This window comes from Diceros bicornis, chromosome 1, assembly GCF_020826845.1.
Source record: "Diceros bicornis minor isolate mBicDic1 chromosome 1, mDicBic1.mat.cur, whole genome shotgun sequence".
Classification (NCBI taxonomy): Eukaryota; Metazoa; Chordata; class Mammalia; order Perissodactyla; family Rhinocerotidae; genus Diceros; species Diceros bicornis.
Genome location: NC_080740.1, coordinates 31,636,135 through 31,655,343, shown reverse-complemented (window position 1 = coordinate 31,655,343; position 19,209 = coordinate 31,636,135). Strand labels below are relative to the sequence as shown.

At 36.4% G+C, this 19,209-nt stretch overlaps 1 protein-coding gene across 3 annotated transcripts in view; it reads left to right on the top strand.

Moving 5' to 3' along the window:
• The window catches only part of FBXL17 (F-box and leucine rich repeat protein 17), a 478,445-nt gene that overhangs the window by 144,236 nt on the left and 315,000 nt on the right, over nucleotides 1–19,209 (top strand). For all 3 annotated transcript variants that reach the window (XM_058538120.1, XM_058538073.1, XM_058538096.1), the window contains one exon: nucleotides 12,883–12,990. In XM_058538120.1, coding sequence (XP_058394103.1) covers nucleotides 12,883–12,990 — 108 coding nt within the window. The remainder of the gene's footprint in view (nucleotides 1–12,882; nucleotides 12,991–19,209) is intronic.

The window sequence follows — 19,209 nt, the reverse complement described above, 5'->3', positions numbered from 1 at the left end:
GGATTTAATGTAGCCTTCAATGATACTCTTGTGAATTTCTTTTATATGCTCTTTGAAATGAATCCTCAAACTAACCATATCTGTTAATTTAAAGGTGTTGTTTAGAAATGAAATAAAGTTTGACAGAATGGAAGAGACTTTACTTGCAGAGAATTAAAGCATTTTTTCCTGTGACATGACCAAAAAATTAATAGTATGTTTATGAAACAACTACTTTATTATCAATTATGTTTACTTGTTACTTAATTGATCTCAAATTTAGTGCTCAAATAGATTCTTTGTATTTTAAGTACATTATTGAGCATGTTGTCAAAAGAACACTGGGCTCATATGTAACCTTGGGCATGTTACTTTAACTTCTCTGTTTCTTCATTTGTAAAATGGAAATTGCACCTTCTCGTTTATCTCACTGGGTGAGTGTATGAATGTAGTGTCTGTGCTAGAAAATGCTTTGTAAATATTATTGCTAAATACACTTATGGTTATTACATTAGTAGATTACTTTTTAGATTACTCCTTTCATTAATTAAGGATGAGCAGATGCAGAATAGACTTAATTATTCTGTTTCATTTAGATGATCCAAATATTGAATTTCAATAAACTAAAGCAGTATTAGTCAAAGAAACTTGGTCAGCAAAGTGGAGGAAAGCAGTTAAGTCATACCTAACCTATCATAGATCTTTTTAATAGGGACAAATATCTGTGCCATTAGTTCTGAACTGGTGTCTTTCTTTTTCACAATACTTTTAATGCATAACTTATAAATCTCTTTTTATCAGCCAATCTGACTTTTCCAAACCCAGACTAACATTAAGAAAGATAGAATGAGCAAAAATCAGGGAAGGTCAAATAAGCAATCGTATGATCAGATTCTCATTGAACACTAATGGAATTTTAGATTTTTAGAAAATGATTAGTTGTAAATTTTAATGCCCTTGTTGACAAAGGGTCAGTTTTTGTGAAATTGTGGTAAATTTTTAATGAGATTTTCAAATCACTGTGTTGGATTATTATCTCCATAAAACTTATACGTAGTTCACTTCCCATATTAAATCTCATGTGAACATGTTTGCTGAAATAGTAATGGTATTATGGGTATGATTTTTAAAAGATCCTTGTCTTTTAGAGATATACCGAAATATTTACTGATAAATGTGATGTTTTAGAAGTGGATGGGGCTATTGATAAAACAAGGTTGGCCGTGAATTAGTAATTATTGAAGCTAGATGATTGGTAAATGGAGTATTATTTTATTATTTTGTCTACTTTTGTATATTTTTGAAATTTTTCATAATAAAAAGCTAAAAAAATTAAATTTCACTGCTTTGTGCTTCTGATTTACTTAATGAAATAATTATATCATGCTAATTTAAAGTCACAGTTGTGTTAGTAAATAGGAATTCTTAAATAATCCTTCTTTTTCTCATGATATATAAAAGCAATATTTATTATGGCTCTCTGCTGAAGTGATATCAGGCATGTAATTAAGACTTGGCTTAAAATGTTTGGGGAAAATCCTATTTGTAGTAGTTGAATATAATTTTTAGTTATATTTTTGGCTTCTTTCCATGTGAACTACATTGTTATGAGATATGTAGCAAATGACCATATTAATACAGTCATGCAGCGTATAATGACATTTTGGTAACAGTGGACTGCATATATGATGGTGGTCCCATAAGATTAATACCATGTACCCTAGGTGTGTAATAGGCTATACCATCTAGGTTTGTATGCTCTATCATGTTCACACAGCAATGAAATTGCCTAACGATGCGTTTCTCAGAACTATAGCCCCATCGTTAAAGTGACGCATGACTGTATAGTGATCACACTTGTAATAAATGTTTAACATTTGCTGTTCTCTCTAGATGGTAAGCTCCATGAGGGTAGTCTGTCTGTCTTAATCATTGTATGTAGCACAGTACTTGACACATAATTTGTGCTTAGTAAATATTGTTGTCTAAACATGGTTTAGAAGAAAACTGTGTAAATAATCTGCTTTTAGATTTCTTTTTAAAATTTACTAAAGATAAGAAGTTTTTATTAAATGAAGAGCACAATGATGAAGATCTTACTGAAATGATTTATAAAGGGAATCCATACCAAGTGTTTCGTCTCCATGTTTAGCTATTTCTTTTTATGTGACAAGTGTCAATTTGTTTTGTCTTTGTAATACTATTTCAAAGGAGAAGGCTTTCTAGTGCATTAAGTTTAAGTGTACATACTACACAGATTTTGAATAGTTGAATAAACAAATGGAGAAATTTTATTGTGTTCCTATAAGTATAATGTATATTTATTGAGTATCTAAATAAATTTTTTTCCACTTGGGATTTTTATCATCACAGTACTTCCCTTTTTCTTTGTCACTTGATAGATGTGGGTGCTTACTGACTTGGCAGGTAGCTAGGCCTAACTGAGGTACCCCTTGGTATGATATATTACTGTCGCCGAGGGGGCATGGGCTCTGCTGCAGCCATAGCCTCCTGGCCAGCCTCTCTGAAGCCAGCATATCTCTTCAGCTGATCCTGTGTGTACCTGCTGGGCTTTTAAGTACAACTTTCCCTTCATCATCCTTCCCTTAGAACCTTCAGTGAATAGCTCCATTTAGTCATAGGCCTGCAGTATGTTGGAACTCAAGGGGACCTTATAGTCCTTTAAGCCCTACATTTCTCATATTACCAATAAAATAGATTCCGTCAATATCAAGTCATACCCATTCTGCCTGGCTTTCAACCCTCCATAATCTAGTTACCTCTTCAACCTTGGTTTCAGATCTAGTCAGAAATCCTTGGGAAACTGAACTGAACTAAACCGGGTGCAGTGTAAAGACTAAAGTATTCCCAGGTATCTCGCTGGTAGTTGTGGGAGCTGGACTTGTTAATATCCCAACTTGTGGCCTCTGCTACAAGGATTTCTTGTAGTCAGGAAATCCTTGGGAAAGTGAACTGAACTAAACTGGGTGTAGTGTAAAGACTAAAGTATTCCCAGGGATCTCGCTAGTAGTTATGGGAGCTGGACCTGTTAATATCCCAACTTGTAGCCTCTGCTCTTAGACCCCAAGAGCAGTGACCACACCTTGTCTTCATATTGCATTAGGACTTAACATAAGGAGTTTTGCAGGTAGTAGGTATTCAAATACTTGTTGAATTAAAGGGATTTAAGAGACTGAGAAACCCTCAGTGAAATAAGCCCTTCATTAGACACACTATAAATGTGCCTTGTTTATTTTTAAAGATATTTCTCCTTCAGTGGACTAGGGTAGCTGTTCACTACTAAGGTCACTTCTCTGCTGTCCTAAACGAATAACCCATTCAAATGGTTACCACCTGCTACATGGCAGAGGGGACAGTCAGACAACCAAACTCTATTCTAACTGACTCCTGCCGAGAATCCACATGGCTCTTCTAGTCTGGTGAATCTCACTGAACCGGAACACATGGAAATGTTTTTGCCCTGTGGTTATAAAGCTCAGTTAGAACCTACTCTAAGCAGATTGCTTTATGCTGGCTTTATTTTGCATTCAGAAGATGAGGGCACCCCATAGGTCCACTGACCACTCTGGCTGCAAGAGATGAAAAAAGTAATCAAAGGTTAGTATTCTTCCTGGAAGACTCCCTAGAAAGTAGACTCACTGCCCTTCATCCTTGTTGCTCTTTTTCCTTGGAGGTGGAAAGAAGGCCTTGAATTGGTCCTGAGGTCCTGAGTGAGATTAAGTAGTCACCCTGTTAATTTCCTCACATTAGTTTTCCGGTTCACTCCAGACTCCAAGTGCTGCTGTTTCTTTCTTTGAAAATACTATCTTTAGCTTCATGAAGCCATTTATCTCCTTCTTAGCCACTGCTTCTTTGTGTCACTTGGAACAAAAAAGTTCGATAACTCAAATTCTTTTGGCATTAAAAGGGATTTGTTTTTCAATATCGAATCAATAAGCCATTGACGTACATCAAGACAGTACTTCATTTATTCATTCATTTTTATTTTTTGAGCTCCTGTTGTGTGCCAGGCCTTGTACTAAGCACTGGGGATAGAGGAGTGAATGAGATAGATGGGGAGACCATCACATAGTGAACAAGTAGAGGGGATGGTGGGATGAAATGAGGTGGAAGAGAAAGGGAGGAATCAGATCACGCAGGGCCTTGTAGGTTATAGAAGGAGTTTGGATTTTATGCTTAGAGTAATTGGTACCATTCGAGGATTTTGAATAGCTTACTGACATGATCTCATTTGTGCTTTTTGAAAGATCACTTGATGGCTTGATGGATGGAGAATAGATTTGTGGGGTCAGCAATGGCAGAAAGAGGTCCAGTGTGCAGGCTATTGAAAATGTCCAGGAGAAGAATGACATAGCTTGGACCATGGTGGTCTATGGTTGCAGTAGAAATAGGAAAGAGATAACCCCAACGCCATCTTCAGCACTAATATTTCTAGGGTCTAGTTAGCCATGGTTGTTAGATTTAGTCATGAGACTGCTTCTGGATTGATTCTGTAAGAATCGTTAAGAGAACTTATTAAGAGTATATATTTCTGGGTCCTGAATTAGTAGGTTTTGGGTGACATCTAGGAAAACTTTTTTTTTTTAAGTTTTTTGAGCAAGGTCAAGAAATAGGTTTTGGGTGACATCTAGGAAAACTTTTTTTTTAAGTTTTTTAGCAAGGTCAAGAAATACTTTAATATTATTTAGTACATTCATGTAGGATTAAACAGAATAATTCTATAATGCCAGCAGTATAAAAATGTCCAAAGATTGCTCCACCTTCTTAGAATTCATACTACAAATTCCTTTCCTCCTCAGATGTGCTAGCAATCATTCTCAGAAGTTAATCTTTCAGCACAGATTACAAAAAGCCTTTCATTGAATCAGTCTTATTCTGATAAAGATAGATCTCTCCTCCCATGTTCCAAGAAAACTTTGTCTTAAGAATAAATTGCATCTCTTTATTTAGAATCCTGAAATTTATGTAAAAGCTTCTCCCATCCTTACTTTTTTCTTCTTTAATTTTAATCCTTTCTAAATAGAAGTGCTTTCTTGGATTACCAGTTTCTACTTACGTGGTTTTATAATTCACTACTATTAATCCAGCTTCTTCAACACCTCTGAATTAGATTACCCCAACCCTCTCCTATGCTTCCCTCTTTTGGGAGGGTTCTCAGGATACACAAGACTTTCACAACATTAGCACCACACCCATTCTGTCCATAGGAGAGGGAAAAAGTAATCAAGAGTAGCACTTCTCTTAGAAAGTTCTTTAAAAAGTAGACCCATTGTGCCTTGATCCCTGCCTCTCTACTTCTCTGAGGCTGAAGGGAGGGCCTTGAATTTGCTCTTCTATTTGAGTGGGATTAGTACCCTGAAATGAATCACACCTAATTTGTGTAAGATAAAGAGCATGAGTTTCAAAACCTAAAAGACCAAAGTTTAAAGCCCCACTTTGCCTGCTAGTGGTTTAATTTGAGGAAGTTGATCTCTTAATAGGCCTATTTTAGTCATCTGTGGGATAATGATGCCTCTGAAGGCTGTTATGAGGATCTCAAGTGATGTATAGAGAGGACTTACCTTGACACACAGTAAGGCCTTAATATAGCCGTTTTTATTATCTAGCTGTCTTTTATTATCTGCTCCCTCTTCAACTCTTTGTGTAGTAGTCCCCTGAACCTTGATGGAGTGTGAGCTGTGTACAGAGACTGAATCTCCAGATTTGGTGATTCCAAAATCACATTTATAAACTCTCCAAGCAAAATTAGTGACCCTGTACTGCTCCTTCTGCTCTCTTTCTTCTAGCCAAGAATATTTTAGTCATATGTGGCCATTTCCGCCATAGTGGCTATTACGTTTGCCCCTATTTTAAAACTTTCTAAGCCTGTTATTTCTACCTCCTGAAGAGTTTTCTCTCTTGTCCCCATGTTTGATCTCACAAGAAGCTACCCTCAAAAGATTTCTGATTGATTGCAGCTCTCAAGAGCTTATGAGAACCAACATTTTCTTCTTTTTCTGCCTTGCCCCCTGTGTTTCTGATTTTCATTTGCTTCAGGTTTAGCAAATAGAGAAGGCTCCCTTAAGATTCACAAACTGAAGCTCTACTAGAACCGTTCTGCGTGTTTATGTTATTCAAGCTTCTCAGGGTTCTCCTGACTCTAAAGGCACAACAGACATTCCTTACCACCTCTGTTTTTCCTCATTGTAACACTAAATGCACCTGCATCCTTTTCATGCAGATATAAAAGTGTTGCTTGGCTTTTAGAATGCCATCTTAGGGAGATGGTCCTTCTTTACCTCTGCCATGTGAAGAGATAACACTGTTGAATTTGAGCTTCACTTCCTCTTTCTCTCCATCACAGCCTTGACTAAAAGATCAAAATCTGCTTTGCAAGCTGATCTCATTTTCCCCTAATTTTCTGATGCTTCTTTCCAAATCCTGAGCCGCATTTCTGTTTGCATACTAATTCTTGTTTATTGCCTGGTTTTCCCACAGTCTATGAGTAAGTATGATCCTTCAAGCCAAACCATTGTAGGCTAGAGCTTTAAAATTCCTCCATAGTATGTAATCTTTTCAACAAATGGTGCTGGGAAAATTGGATATTCATATGGAAAAAAAATGAACCTTTCACCTTACTTCACAGTATTCACAAAAAGTAACTCCAAGAACACCTTAGACCTAAATGTTAGAGCTAAGATCATCATTAAGAAAATGAAAGACAAGGCACAGAATGGAAGAAAATATTTGTGAAACAAATATCTGCTAAAGGACTTGTATCCAGAATATGTGAAGAACTCTTACAACTTAATAAGACAATTCAATTTAAAAAAATGTGTAAAAAATTAAACTTACACTTATCATTTGTTGTTGTTTGTGCTGTCAAGTTGATTCTGATTCCTAACAACCCTGTGTACTGCAGAGTGGAACCCTGCCTGATCTTTTTATGCCGTCCTCTCACCTTCTGCTGCTATATCACAATGCTCCACAGCTATTCATTGGGTTTTCACTTTTTCAGAAGTGGGGTGGTCAGGTCATTCTTCCTAGTCTCTCTTAGTCTGGAAGCTCCACTGAAACCTATCCATGTAGCTTTCAGCATCACAGCAACACACAGCTGCCACAGTATAACAGATGAGTAGTGCCGTTCCTTGCCTAGGAAACAAACCTGCGGCAGTGAGAGGGCCAAATCTTAACCAGTAGACTCCCAGGGCTGGCTGTACACTTATCATTTGACTCAGCAATTCTACTCCTAGATATTTACTGGAGAGAAATGAAAATATATGTCCATACAAAGATTTGTATGTGAATGATCATGGCAGCATTATTTATCAAAGCCCCAAACTGGAAACAATTCAAATGTTTATTGATTGATGAATAGGTAAAGAAAATACAGTATAGCTATACAATGGAATTCTACTCAGCAATAAAATGAGCCAACTACTGAAACATGTAACAGCATGATGAACCTCAAAAACATTATGTTAGTGAAAGAAGCTAGACACAAAAGAGTACTTAAGATACAATTCTACTTATATGAAATTTCTAGAAAAGACAAAACTATAGAGATAGAATGCAGATCCGTAGTTGTTTAGGGGTAGGAGCGGTGATTGACTGCGTATGTGCATAAAGGATAAAGGGAATTTTGGGGGTGATGCAATGGAAGTGTTCTAAAACTAGATTGTGGTGTTGGTTGCACAACTAAAACTCAATGAACTGTACCCTTAAAGTGGGTAAATTTCATGGTATATAAATTACAACCCAATAAAGCTGTTTGAAAAATTCTCCATAGCCTTTGAGTTTTGACATAGCTATCAGTTTGAAACCTTAACAAAATGGAATTCTTTTTACCATAATGGGTAAGAATAATAATAATAATAATAATAATAATAAAACTTCCACCTGTGTCTCCCTCACTCCCATCTCACAGTTTAGCCCGTAATCTAGAGCCCCCAAATTATGGTCAGGACCTCTTGGAATAACAGAGTAAATTTACATGCTTTAACTACACTATTTTTGAATTATTTTCTTACATGTCAGCCCCTTAGTCCAAGCTAAGAATTAGAATACAGAAGAAAGGGGATTCTGGGATGATTATGACAATAATAGCTAGAATGTATTAAGCAGTTACAATGTACCATGCCCTGTTCACAACATTTTACAAGCGTTATTTACCATCCTGTTTTACACTGTGAGATAGGTACTGTTATTTTCTCCATGTTATAGAAGGAACAAAGTATAGAAAGATGAAATGACTCCCCAAAAATCACACAGCTAGTCAGTGGTCCACCTGGGATTTGAAATAGGAATCAGACTCCAGTGTCCCAGAGACGCTGACACTCACCAGTACCTGCTTCTGCAGTCTACGCTTGTTTCTGCCAGACCTTCAGCCCAAATTCCTAACTGATCTTCTGTCCTTGAGAATGGAGCCAAACACCACCCAAATCTTCAAGGCCCTTTTATTAGTCTCCTAAAACATACCCAAGCCTACTAAGAGTATTTCTATACCCCAAGAACTTACTTGGGTCTTGCTTGGTTTATAGAACTCTGTTGGTGGAGGCTACTCTGAGCTCTCTTATCTGGTTGGTTGAGCTGAAAGAGAAAGATCCACCAAGCAACTTTTTAATACCCTTTTTCTTCTCTCTGAAAACTCTAACCCCTTGGACCTGAGCTTTCTTGTGTCCTTAATCCTTATCTGAGTTCCTCCTCTCTCCTTGAAGTTGGATGTAGGAAAGGCTTGATGTTAGAGTGAGATTGGGCAGAGTATTTAACCAACTGATCATATGTATTTAACCTCTGTTACCTCCTTTTTAAAAATAGAGATTGGTTTTCATTGAAGCTTCACGCAATTTTAGTGCCTTAAATATTATTTGTTAACATAATGTTTTTAGAAAGCTGAGTGTCAGGAAGGCCCATTTTTAATTTATCAATGGCACCCTTAGTCTTAATATGCTGAAGCATACTTTACTTTTGAGGGCAGAATTAATCTTTTATCAGATGTATCATGGATGCTGTTGGTTTCATTATTTTAGGAAAATGTTCTTCTGATTGTTTTAGAATTAATGCTACCCACATATCTTTATTTTCCAATATCTGTTCAGAATAGATAAGGAAGATACAAAGTAGGATTGAGAAACTAGCAAAGGTGTTCAGCTTGTTGATTTTGTCTCGACTGTGAGGAAGGTGAATCTGAAATTAAGCCTATGATAGAGAATATTTGGACCTTGTTTTGTAAGCTACAACTTTGTGGAAAAGTGAAGAAAATTTTAGCACAATTACAAGAAGATCATTTTATAAATGGAAAATTTTTGGAGGTGGGGGAGACGAAAAGGAATTTCATTCTTCCCTTCATTTAAAGCAGGGCCAGGTAGAAATGCCAAAAGCTGTCAGTGTAACTTCTTTGCAGCACTGGAGCCTCAAGCTTTCCCATGCTTAAGAGTCACTCAGGGGCTTGTTAAAAATACAGATTCTTGGGTCTCACCTCTTTTGGCTCTGGGTTTTTAATAAACTCCTCAGGGGATTCTAATATGTATTGCGTTAGTCGGGGTTCTCTAGAGAAACAGAATCGGTAGGAGATCTGTGTGAGTGTGTGTGTGTGTATAAAGAGATTATTGTAAGGAATTTGCTCACGGGGTTATAGAGGCTGAGAAGTCCCAAAATCTGCAGTTGGCAATCTGGAAATATACAAAATCTGATGGTATAATTCTAGTCTGAGCGCAAAGGCCTCAGAACTAGGAGAGCTGATAGTATAAGTTCCAGTCTGAGTTTGACTCCAAAGGTAGGAGACTGATGGAGAATGACTTCCCGCACAAAGACGGTCAGGCAGAGTGAGAGAGAGAGAGTGAATTCTCCCTTACTCAGCCTTTTTGTTCTATTCAGGCCTTCAGCAGATTGGATGAGGCCCACACACATTGGGGAGGGCAATCTTCTTTACTCAGTTTACCATTTCAATTGTTAATCTCATCCAGAAACACCCTCACAGACATACTCAGAATCATCTTTAACCAAATGTTGGGGCCCCTCATGGCGTAGTCAAGTTGATACATAAAATTAACTATCACACGCGTCAAAATTAAAAGTTACTTGTTTAAAAATGTCTACCTCTTCCCCCTTTTTTAAAGACTTAATAACATATACCAACTATAACAGAGAAAATAAAGCCACTAGTAATTTTTAAAAATCAATATATTAAAAATACAAATATACCCTTGGTCTGAAAATAAATAAAAGGAAGTAAAAAGTATGATGGAGTAGGGGAAGAGACAAAGAAGAAACATTCATTAATTTATTTAAATATCTTCCTACTAAGTGCCAGAGACTGTTTACGGTGCTGATATTATGGGAGTGGGGCTGGGCGGATGATCAGCCTGGTTAGAATGATCAACTGTTCCAGTTGGCTTGGGATTGAGGGGTTTTCCCAGTTGTGGGTCTTTTGGTGCTATGGCTGAGACTGTCCAAGGCAAACCAGAATGGTTGGTTGCCTTAGTGGAGGGGGAAAGGATAAGTTCTTACCTTCATGGAGTTTATATTCTGATGGGGGAAGACAGACAACAAGCTAATACGTGAATAAGTGTGTAATGTAATCAGTCAGTGATAAATGTTGTAAAGAAAATCAAAGTAGGATAAGACAGAGAGTGACTGGGGAAGTTACTTGGTGTTTTTTTTTTTTTTTTTTTTAGCTGGGGTGGTCAGTGAGAGTCTTGGGAGGTGACATTGAAGCAGAGACAGCAATGAAGTGAAGGAGTAAGCTATATGAATATCTAGAGGGGATGCATTTAGAGCAGAGGGAAGAGTAAATACAAAGATTCTGAGACAGAGACAGATGTGGCGTGCTTAACGAAGATTTTGAGACCATTTTGGCTGGAATAAGTGAGAGGGGTGGAAGAATGGGAGAAATGAAAGAAGTTAAGGTCTGATTGGGGTCAAATTATCCAGGTATATGTAATCCAAATTATACCTTTATGGGTCATGGTAAGGAGTTTTGGTTGTAAGTGTGATGAAAGTTTTGAACAAGAGACTGACGTTAATTAGGTCTTGTGGATGCTATGTGAAGAATAAACAGTAGAGGAACAAGAGTGGAAGCAGGGTTAGAAGGCTATTTCCATAGTTCAGGTAGATGATAACGACAGTGAATTAAGGTGATAGTGGTGGCAGAGGTGAGAAGTAGCTAGATTTAGGATGTATTCTGAAGAACTGACAATATTTCCTAGTGGACTGGATGGTGTTTTGAGTGAAAAGGTTTTGGATTGAACACCTGGGTGAATGGTGATGGCATTCATTGAAATGGGGAACCCTAGGGAAGAGCAGGCTTGTGTCAAAATATAACAATTTCTCGTTTTTACATAAGTTTGAGATGCCTATAGAAATCCAAAGTGAGTGCGTAGGCATTTGGATATAGATGTTTGAAGTAGAATGCAGAGGTCTGGGCGGGAGATATGAGCCTGAGAACCATTAATATACAATTAGTATCTAAAGTCATGAGATGAGATTAGATAACCTATGAAATGAAGTTAGACAGAAAAGAGAAATGGGCTGAAAATTGAGATGAGATAGACTCAGCAAAGTGACTAAGAGCCATCAGTAAGGAGGGAGGAAGTCCAGGAAGGTATGGTGCCTCAGATGCAAGTGAATGAACTGTTTCAAGAAAGATCACCAACTGTGCCAGATGCTGCTGAAAGGCTGGGATGAGAATCTATTTGATGATTTACTTCGATAACATGGTGACTGTTGAATGATGGAGACAAAGCCTGATTAGAGAGAGATCAAGAGAGAATAGAAAATGTATGTTTTAGTTTGCTAGGGCTGCCATAACAAAATACCACAAACTGATTGGCTTAAACAACAGAAATCTGTCTCAGTTCTGGAGGCTAGACATCTGAGATCAAGATGTCAGCAGGTCCATGTTCCCCCTGAAAGTGAAGGATCTGTTCCAGGCCCCTCTCCTAGCTTCTGTGACTTTGCTGGGAATCTTTGGCATCTCTTGGCTTGTGGCTAATCTTCGCATGGTGTTCTCCCTCTGTATACGTCTGTGTTCCAATTCTTCCTTTTTATAAGGATGCCAGTCCTATTGGATTAGGGGCCCAATCTACTCCAGTACAACTTCATCCTAACTTAACTATTTACATCAGCAACGGCCCTACTTCCAAATAATTTCACATTCTGAGATACTAAGGATTAGGACTTCAAAATATGAATTTTGAGGGGACACAATTCAACCCATAACAATGTGGTATATCCATACAATGGAGTATTATTCAGCAATAAAAAGGAATGAAGTACTGATGCATGCTACCACATGATGAACCCTGAAAACATTACACTAAGCGAAAGAAGCTAGTCATAAAAGACCACAAATTGGTATAATTTCAATTATAAAAAATGTCAAGAGTAGTTAAATCCATAAAGACAGAAAGTTGTCAGTTGTTGGGGGTAGGAGGTGGAATAGGGAAGTGACTGCTAGTGGACATGGGGTTTCTTTTTAGGGTGATGAACATGTTCTGGAATTAGATATTGGTGATGATTGCACCACCTTGTGAATATACTAAAAACCACTGAACTGTACCCTTTGAAAGGGTGAATTTTATAGTATGTGAATTATGTCAATAAAAATATATTGAGGGAGAGATGAAGAAGTGGAGGTAGATAGTGTCAACATATTTGAGGCGTTTCTGTGAAGAAGTAAAAAAAAATTGGGGTGATAGAAGGGGTTGTGGGGTCAAGGGAGTTTTTTTTTTTTTTAAACTACAAGAGATATTGCAGCATGTTTGTAGAGTGATTCAAATGATCCAATGGAAAGGGAAATAGTAACGATGCAAGGTAGGGCAGAGGGAATTTGCAGGAGCCAAATCCTTGAATTCACTGGAATGCCGCCTTGAATAACTTTTTTCATGTCTCTTCCTTCCTTAGGTGACAGATCAGTCAGTGAAAGCATTTGCTGAGCACTGTCCTGAACTTCAGTATGTTGGCTTCATGGGTTGTTCCGTTACTTCTAAAGGAGTCATTCACCTAACCAAGGTAGGTATCATGGCTACATCTCATTAGCATTTCCGAGTATCATTCATATCAGTGCCCTAGCGTAATGTACTTGGATAAAGACTAATCAGACCATTATAGTAGTGTACTAGTGTTTGGTAAAGTTAAAACTCAGTTTAAGACAACAATACCAAACCTGTCCTTTATGAAATGGGACACTCATTTAAACAAGAAGCTTACTTTTTTGCTTTTGCGTTGCTAATGACTGTGAAATATATGCGTTAAAGTCACACATAAAAATATATGTGACAAGAGTTATTTAAATGTTAAATTAAAGTATTGCCGTTAGGAGGTATTTTGATTAAAGTTTTAACTGCTCACATATCATTAGGTCCTCTGAGCCATTGGCTTTTAAGAAGTGAATATGGTCAGTGCATATGATTAAGCTGAATATGTAAGGTGAAAAGAGAGGTGAATCTATGTCAAAAATTAACCTGATAGCTCAGAGAGTTGGCTTATATATCAAATATATGAAATCTCATATTTTAACAACAATGAAAATGCCAGTTCCTTTGTAATTGCTCACTCATGTGTCCTCTCTGTTGCATTCCAGAGTTCTAAAATAAAGAGCTAATTCTTACACACATGTAATGGAAAACTGGCTACTATAAAATTTACCTATGTGTTATCTGAAATTTGTCACTGCATAGATTTTAACTGTATCATATCGTACTTAGGAGCACGGATGTGAGTCTTGGCTTTTCCACTTAATAGCTGAGTAAACTTTTTATTCCACCTTCCTTCATTTCACTACTATTAGAAAAGTACATGTTAGCAGCACAGTGGTAAAATCTCAGGTCTCTTTGGACCTGTCTCTTCAGGTCTCTTTAAGTTTACAGTTTAGTGGGAAATAAACTGTTTCTTTCCTGCCTAGGAAAAGAGCAAATCTTGATAAGTTACCTAGGACTAAGGCAATAAGGCACAGTGGATGGGAGCCTGGGCTCTGTTGTCAGCTCAGGCTCTGTTGTCAGCTCTGCCACTTATTAGCTAAGTGGGCAAGTTATTTTCCGAGTTATATTATTGAAGTAATATATGCAAGGTGCTTGCCGTGGTATCCAGATCGCAGCAAGTGCTAAGTAAACATTACCTACTTATATTTAAATAGATGCTGTGATATCTAAATTGCTGGAAAATCAGAGCAAACTTTGAGAAAAAAATATCAAATCACTGTTCTAGTCTAGTGTATCTGAAACAGAGCTTGTGATTGTCCTGTGTCTTCAATGACTGACTAGCTTTAGTTGTATTTTGAGGATCAGAGCCTCAAGCTAGTGGAGAGGATAGGCATGTTATTCTCAATTATTGCTCTATCAGAACATCTTAGTGTACCCAAGACCACATGTAACCATAATTTTTTATTCATTTCCTATAACCTTGGCCTGAACATCTTGGTAGATGAATGTTTTTCTAGTCACATCTAAAGCTGTTTATGGTGTAGAGTAGAAATGCCTTTGGATGAACAGATTGTGCACAACAAAGTGTTATAATGACCGTATGTGGGATTTTTATGATCACTCGAAATTGTACTCATTAAAGACAAAACAAGACTTATTAGATCAGTAAGTGCTTCCCTGAGCATTTTGAAATGGCCAAAAATTATGATACACTGGTACTTGAAAGATCAGAATTATTCTCTGTGACAAAAAAGCAGCTACAGCGTATGTCTGCGTTGGAAGGCTCAATTTACTGAGAAGGTTCTTTGAAGATTATAGGCCAGGATTGGTGGTTTGGCCTGTCAACAGCAGAATCTACTGGATTCATATCAAAGCTGGTCCACAAAGTTTTGAGGATCATCTTTGTTGCTCAACAAAGTCTTTGCTTTGATAAGAAGACTGGTTTCTGGTGTAATGTTGCTTAGTTTCCTGGATTGAGGTAAAGGCAAGATAGCCTTTTAAACATGCACAGCTTTTGCAAAGTTATTTTAATTGTTTTATCTCTTAAAATCCAAGAATAGAACTCAAGTTTTAATGAAATAAAAGCTTTTTTGTTAAAATATTTGCATTTGGACAGTATTTTCGTACTAAGACATTACTAAAACGTAATTTACGTTCACAAAATGTTTATAAGTATATAAATGCTCCTAGAAAGTGGTGTTATCCTTATTATCATTGTGGTATATAGCTTCTAAATAATATATTATCATTTCGGTATATAAGTTTTAAAGAAATGATTAGGAAGATGTGAGATACGGAGTGTTGAGAGCTATTGGTCTAAATAGGTTTAATTTTATATGATTTAGAAAATCTCAACTTATCACTTTACTAAGTCTCTGACTCTAATGTTTACAGAGGCAAGTACCATAAAATCTCTGTGCCTTAGTTTCCTATCTATGAAGAGGTTGCCTGGATTAGATGATCTATCTCTAGAGTTTCTTGCACCTAGAAGAATCTATGAATTTAAAAACCATTGACCTGGGAGGACATATGAGGGGCTGTCACTGAAACTAAGAAATGTCAACTCTTTAGTAAGTTAGGAAGGAAAATTGGGCATTTGTGACATCTTAGATTGTTAAACTAGGGGCAAGAAGACAGAAGATTGGGAATAGATGGAAGAATATTGATATCCTATTACTGTGGTCCCTTGGATTTAATTTTACTTTGATGTTCTCAGTCTTGGATGGACTCTTTTTCACTTTGCAGTATTTATTGATGACACACCCTTAGTCTTCAGATAAATTCTGCTAATATCAAACAATATTGGAGTTGGAGACCTTCCTTCTAAGCTGCTATGACTCTGTAATAAGAGTCCAGAAATAGCTAAGACTGAATGCACACAGCTTGAAAATATAAAATCAGGTTTACTGGACTGTGCTTGGAAACTTAGAGATCCATATTTAGGAAGCAATGATAAGAACTTTTGAGGTCTCCATTTAACAGTTGAGAATGTTAGTGACTTGTATAGTGCAGAACTGAATCTCCTCCAACACAGGCATGCTCTTTTCACTGCAGTGTACCTATTTATAAATGTAAAATATTTCTGTCTTTCTCTCTTGCTCTCCCTCCTACTTTTTAAAAACAAGTTCAGCAAATGCAAATATATAATTAATCCCTAGTATCTAGACTGTAGTGCCTAAATATCATTTGCCACTAAAGGGACTAGTAGAATGTGTCAAAAGGACCCAAAAGCCAACATGAAGTGGTTCCCACAGGTCTAAGTTGGGATACTTTGAGCATCAAAAAGGAAAATGGCTGCCATGGATTAAAACAAACCAAATGTATAAAAATCATGAGTTCATAATGATATATAAAGAACAAAACAAAACTGGATTTCTTCTTCCAGCTAAGATGGAGTAATAGGGACCAGATTTACTCTCTTCCCTGAAACAACCCAAAAAACCCAGACAAAATATATGAAACAATGGTCTTCAAGACACTGGATATCAGACAACCAAGGACAGTGATCCCTGAGATATAGGAAACAAGCAAGAGGAGCACTGTGATTGCCTCCGTCTCATGAAAGAGTTTCTAGCTCGCAACACGGGGAGGGATAACCCAGGCAAAACTCAGCAGACTGTCTAAGTTGAGACAGAATAGAAAATCCAGGGAGACCAAGGCAGCCAGAGTTCAGAGGACAGAGTACCAGACTGGAGAGGACTGTGTAGAGAATCTCAGAGATCTGTGGATGATCTCCTTGTGCCTCCAATCCTAAATAACCTATGGATAAAGAAGAGATCCAAAGAGAAATGAGAAAGTATTTTAAACTGAATGAGAATGAAAACACAGCACATCAGATTTAGCGTGATACTGCTAAAGTACTCCTTAGTAACATCTGTAGCACTAAACACCTATACAAGAGAAAAAGAAAGGTCTCAAATCAATGACCTTAGCTTCTACCTTTTGAAATTTGGGAAAGAAGAGCACATTAAACTCAAAGTAAGCAGAGGACAGGAAATAATAAAGATCAAAGTGAAAATCAATGAAACTGGAAAACAAAAAGACAAGAAAATTAATGAAAGCAAAAGCTGGTTCTTTGATAAAACAGATAAATCTACTCAGACTGATTTAAAAAAAGGAGAGAGACAGAGACAGAGATGAAGACACAAATTGCCAATATCATGACTCAGAGGAGTGACATAACTACAGATTCTACAGATATTAAAAGGATAAGGGAAGATGATGGACATCTTTATGCCTATAGATTCAACAAATTAGATGAAATTGAAAATTTGTTTGAAAGACACAAACTGCCAAAGCTCACTTAGAGTCTTCTATCTCTTAAAGAAATTGCATTTTTAGTTAAAAACCTTCCCTCCAGTGATACTGCAGGCCCAGATTGCTTCACTGGTGAATTCTACCAAATATTTGTTATATTTAAAAAACTTTATCAGTAAGAGATACATACTTGAGTATTTACTAGTGAAATGACAGAATGTTAAGGATTTGGTTTAAAATATTACGAAGGGGATAAGAAGAAGAAAAAGAGAAAAGTGGATAGGCCAATAAAGGAGACAAAAATGGCAAAATATAGATAATTGAGCTGAGTTATAGGCCATGGGGGTTCATTATACTATTATCATTATTTTTGTTTTTATTTTAAAATTTCCATAATAATAAAAAAAGCTTTTAAGGAGTCAAAAAGTTAAAAATGTTGATATTAATGTAACACGATAAAATCATACTATTCAAAATCCTACTTTTTAAGAATGCATAGTAATATGGGAAATGCTCAGGATATTAATAAATGATAATATATATTAACATAAAATAGTGATTTAAAAATCAATTGAATAAATAGGCCTATAGAATCTGAAATGTCAAAGTGGCAAGTTATTTTTACATGGAGTTGAAGTGTAAACCTCAGAAATGCTGTAGGGTCATGCATTTGATATCACAGATCCATTATGAATTGATGTGTATCAAATCAGTTCAAATGATTTCAATTAGTAGTCAAGAAGGTCTTATTTTAAATGACTCTTAAGGAAGATGGTAAAGAATTTTTGACAAAAAGTTCATTTTTATTATATGCTATATAAAAAATTCATAAACATGAACCAGTTTCTTGGGGTATGTCAGGTATGGGTTTGGTTGAGGTTTTTATGTTTTTGTTTTTAAACAGAGTTTTTTTAGGGGACAGTAACAGACAGCTAAACAAAATGCCCAAACTTCTGATATATTCTTAGACCATAATCACATTTAAAGAACTTTTAAAAAAACACATTATTTTAAAAGTGCTTATGGTTGAAAATATGAAATGTTTTCTAAAGGAAAACAAAATTGATTTTTTTTCAGTCAATTTAACATAAGTAACTGAAAGGATGTTCATTCATGCAGCTAACTCAATTTTCGTCTTCCTTTTCTTGTTTATTCAGAGACTAGAAATGAAAGATGAACTTTCTTGCCTTTTAAATTTCCAAACAACTGATCAGTTTAGAATACCTTCTTCTAAAGAAAGAACATACTATTTTGCTACTTTAGGAGTGATATTACTCTTTAGTTGTAGATTATCATTTCATTTGTTTCTAATTGATTGTACATACTTGAGTGATATTTTGAGATGTGGAATTCATTCAGCTCTGAAATATTCCCTAGTGAGTATAACCCAGTGAGTATTATGAAGGAGTATTTGTTGGATGACCATGCTTTTGGTTCTTTTTAGCCTTCCAGGAGTTAAGAGTTTAGTCAAAAACCGAGTGTTGAGAATATAGGCAAGGGTTATCTAGGTCCGGCGTGATCCATTAGTTGATTTTTTCTTAGAAGTTTACAACGGACAGCAAACCACTTATTGCTTTCATGAAAGCTAATGGTATGACTTCTGGTTGTACAACCTTGGGCAAATCACCTAATCTCTTTGCGTCAGTTTCCTCATCTGTAAAATGAGGATAATAATAGCATCTACCTACCTCTAGGGTTGTAGAGGAAGACTGGAAGAGTGCTTGGCACATAACTAAAGAAGCAGTTGAAAAATAAATATGTATAAATAAAGTAATAAGAAAAATATTCATAAGGTGTATAAAAGTTCTTTGAGACTCTAGTCCTAATCCACTCGTATTCTTTTATTAAAATAAAAATGTGAAATAATTTTCATGAAAATAAATCTTACTTAAAAATTTTATGATGCTTTTTTTCTACCTGAGTGCCAATGCTGAATGTTAAGATTAATAACTTTTATCTGCTCTTCCTTGTTTTTTTTTTTTTTGTGAGGAGATCGGCCCTATGCTGACATCTGCCAGTCCTCCTCTCTTTTTGCTGAGGAAGACTGGCCCTG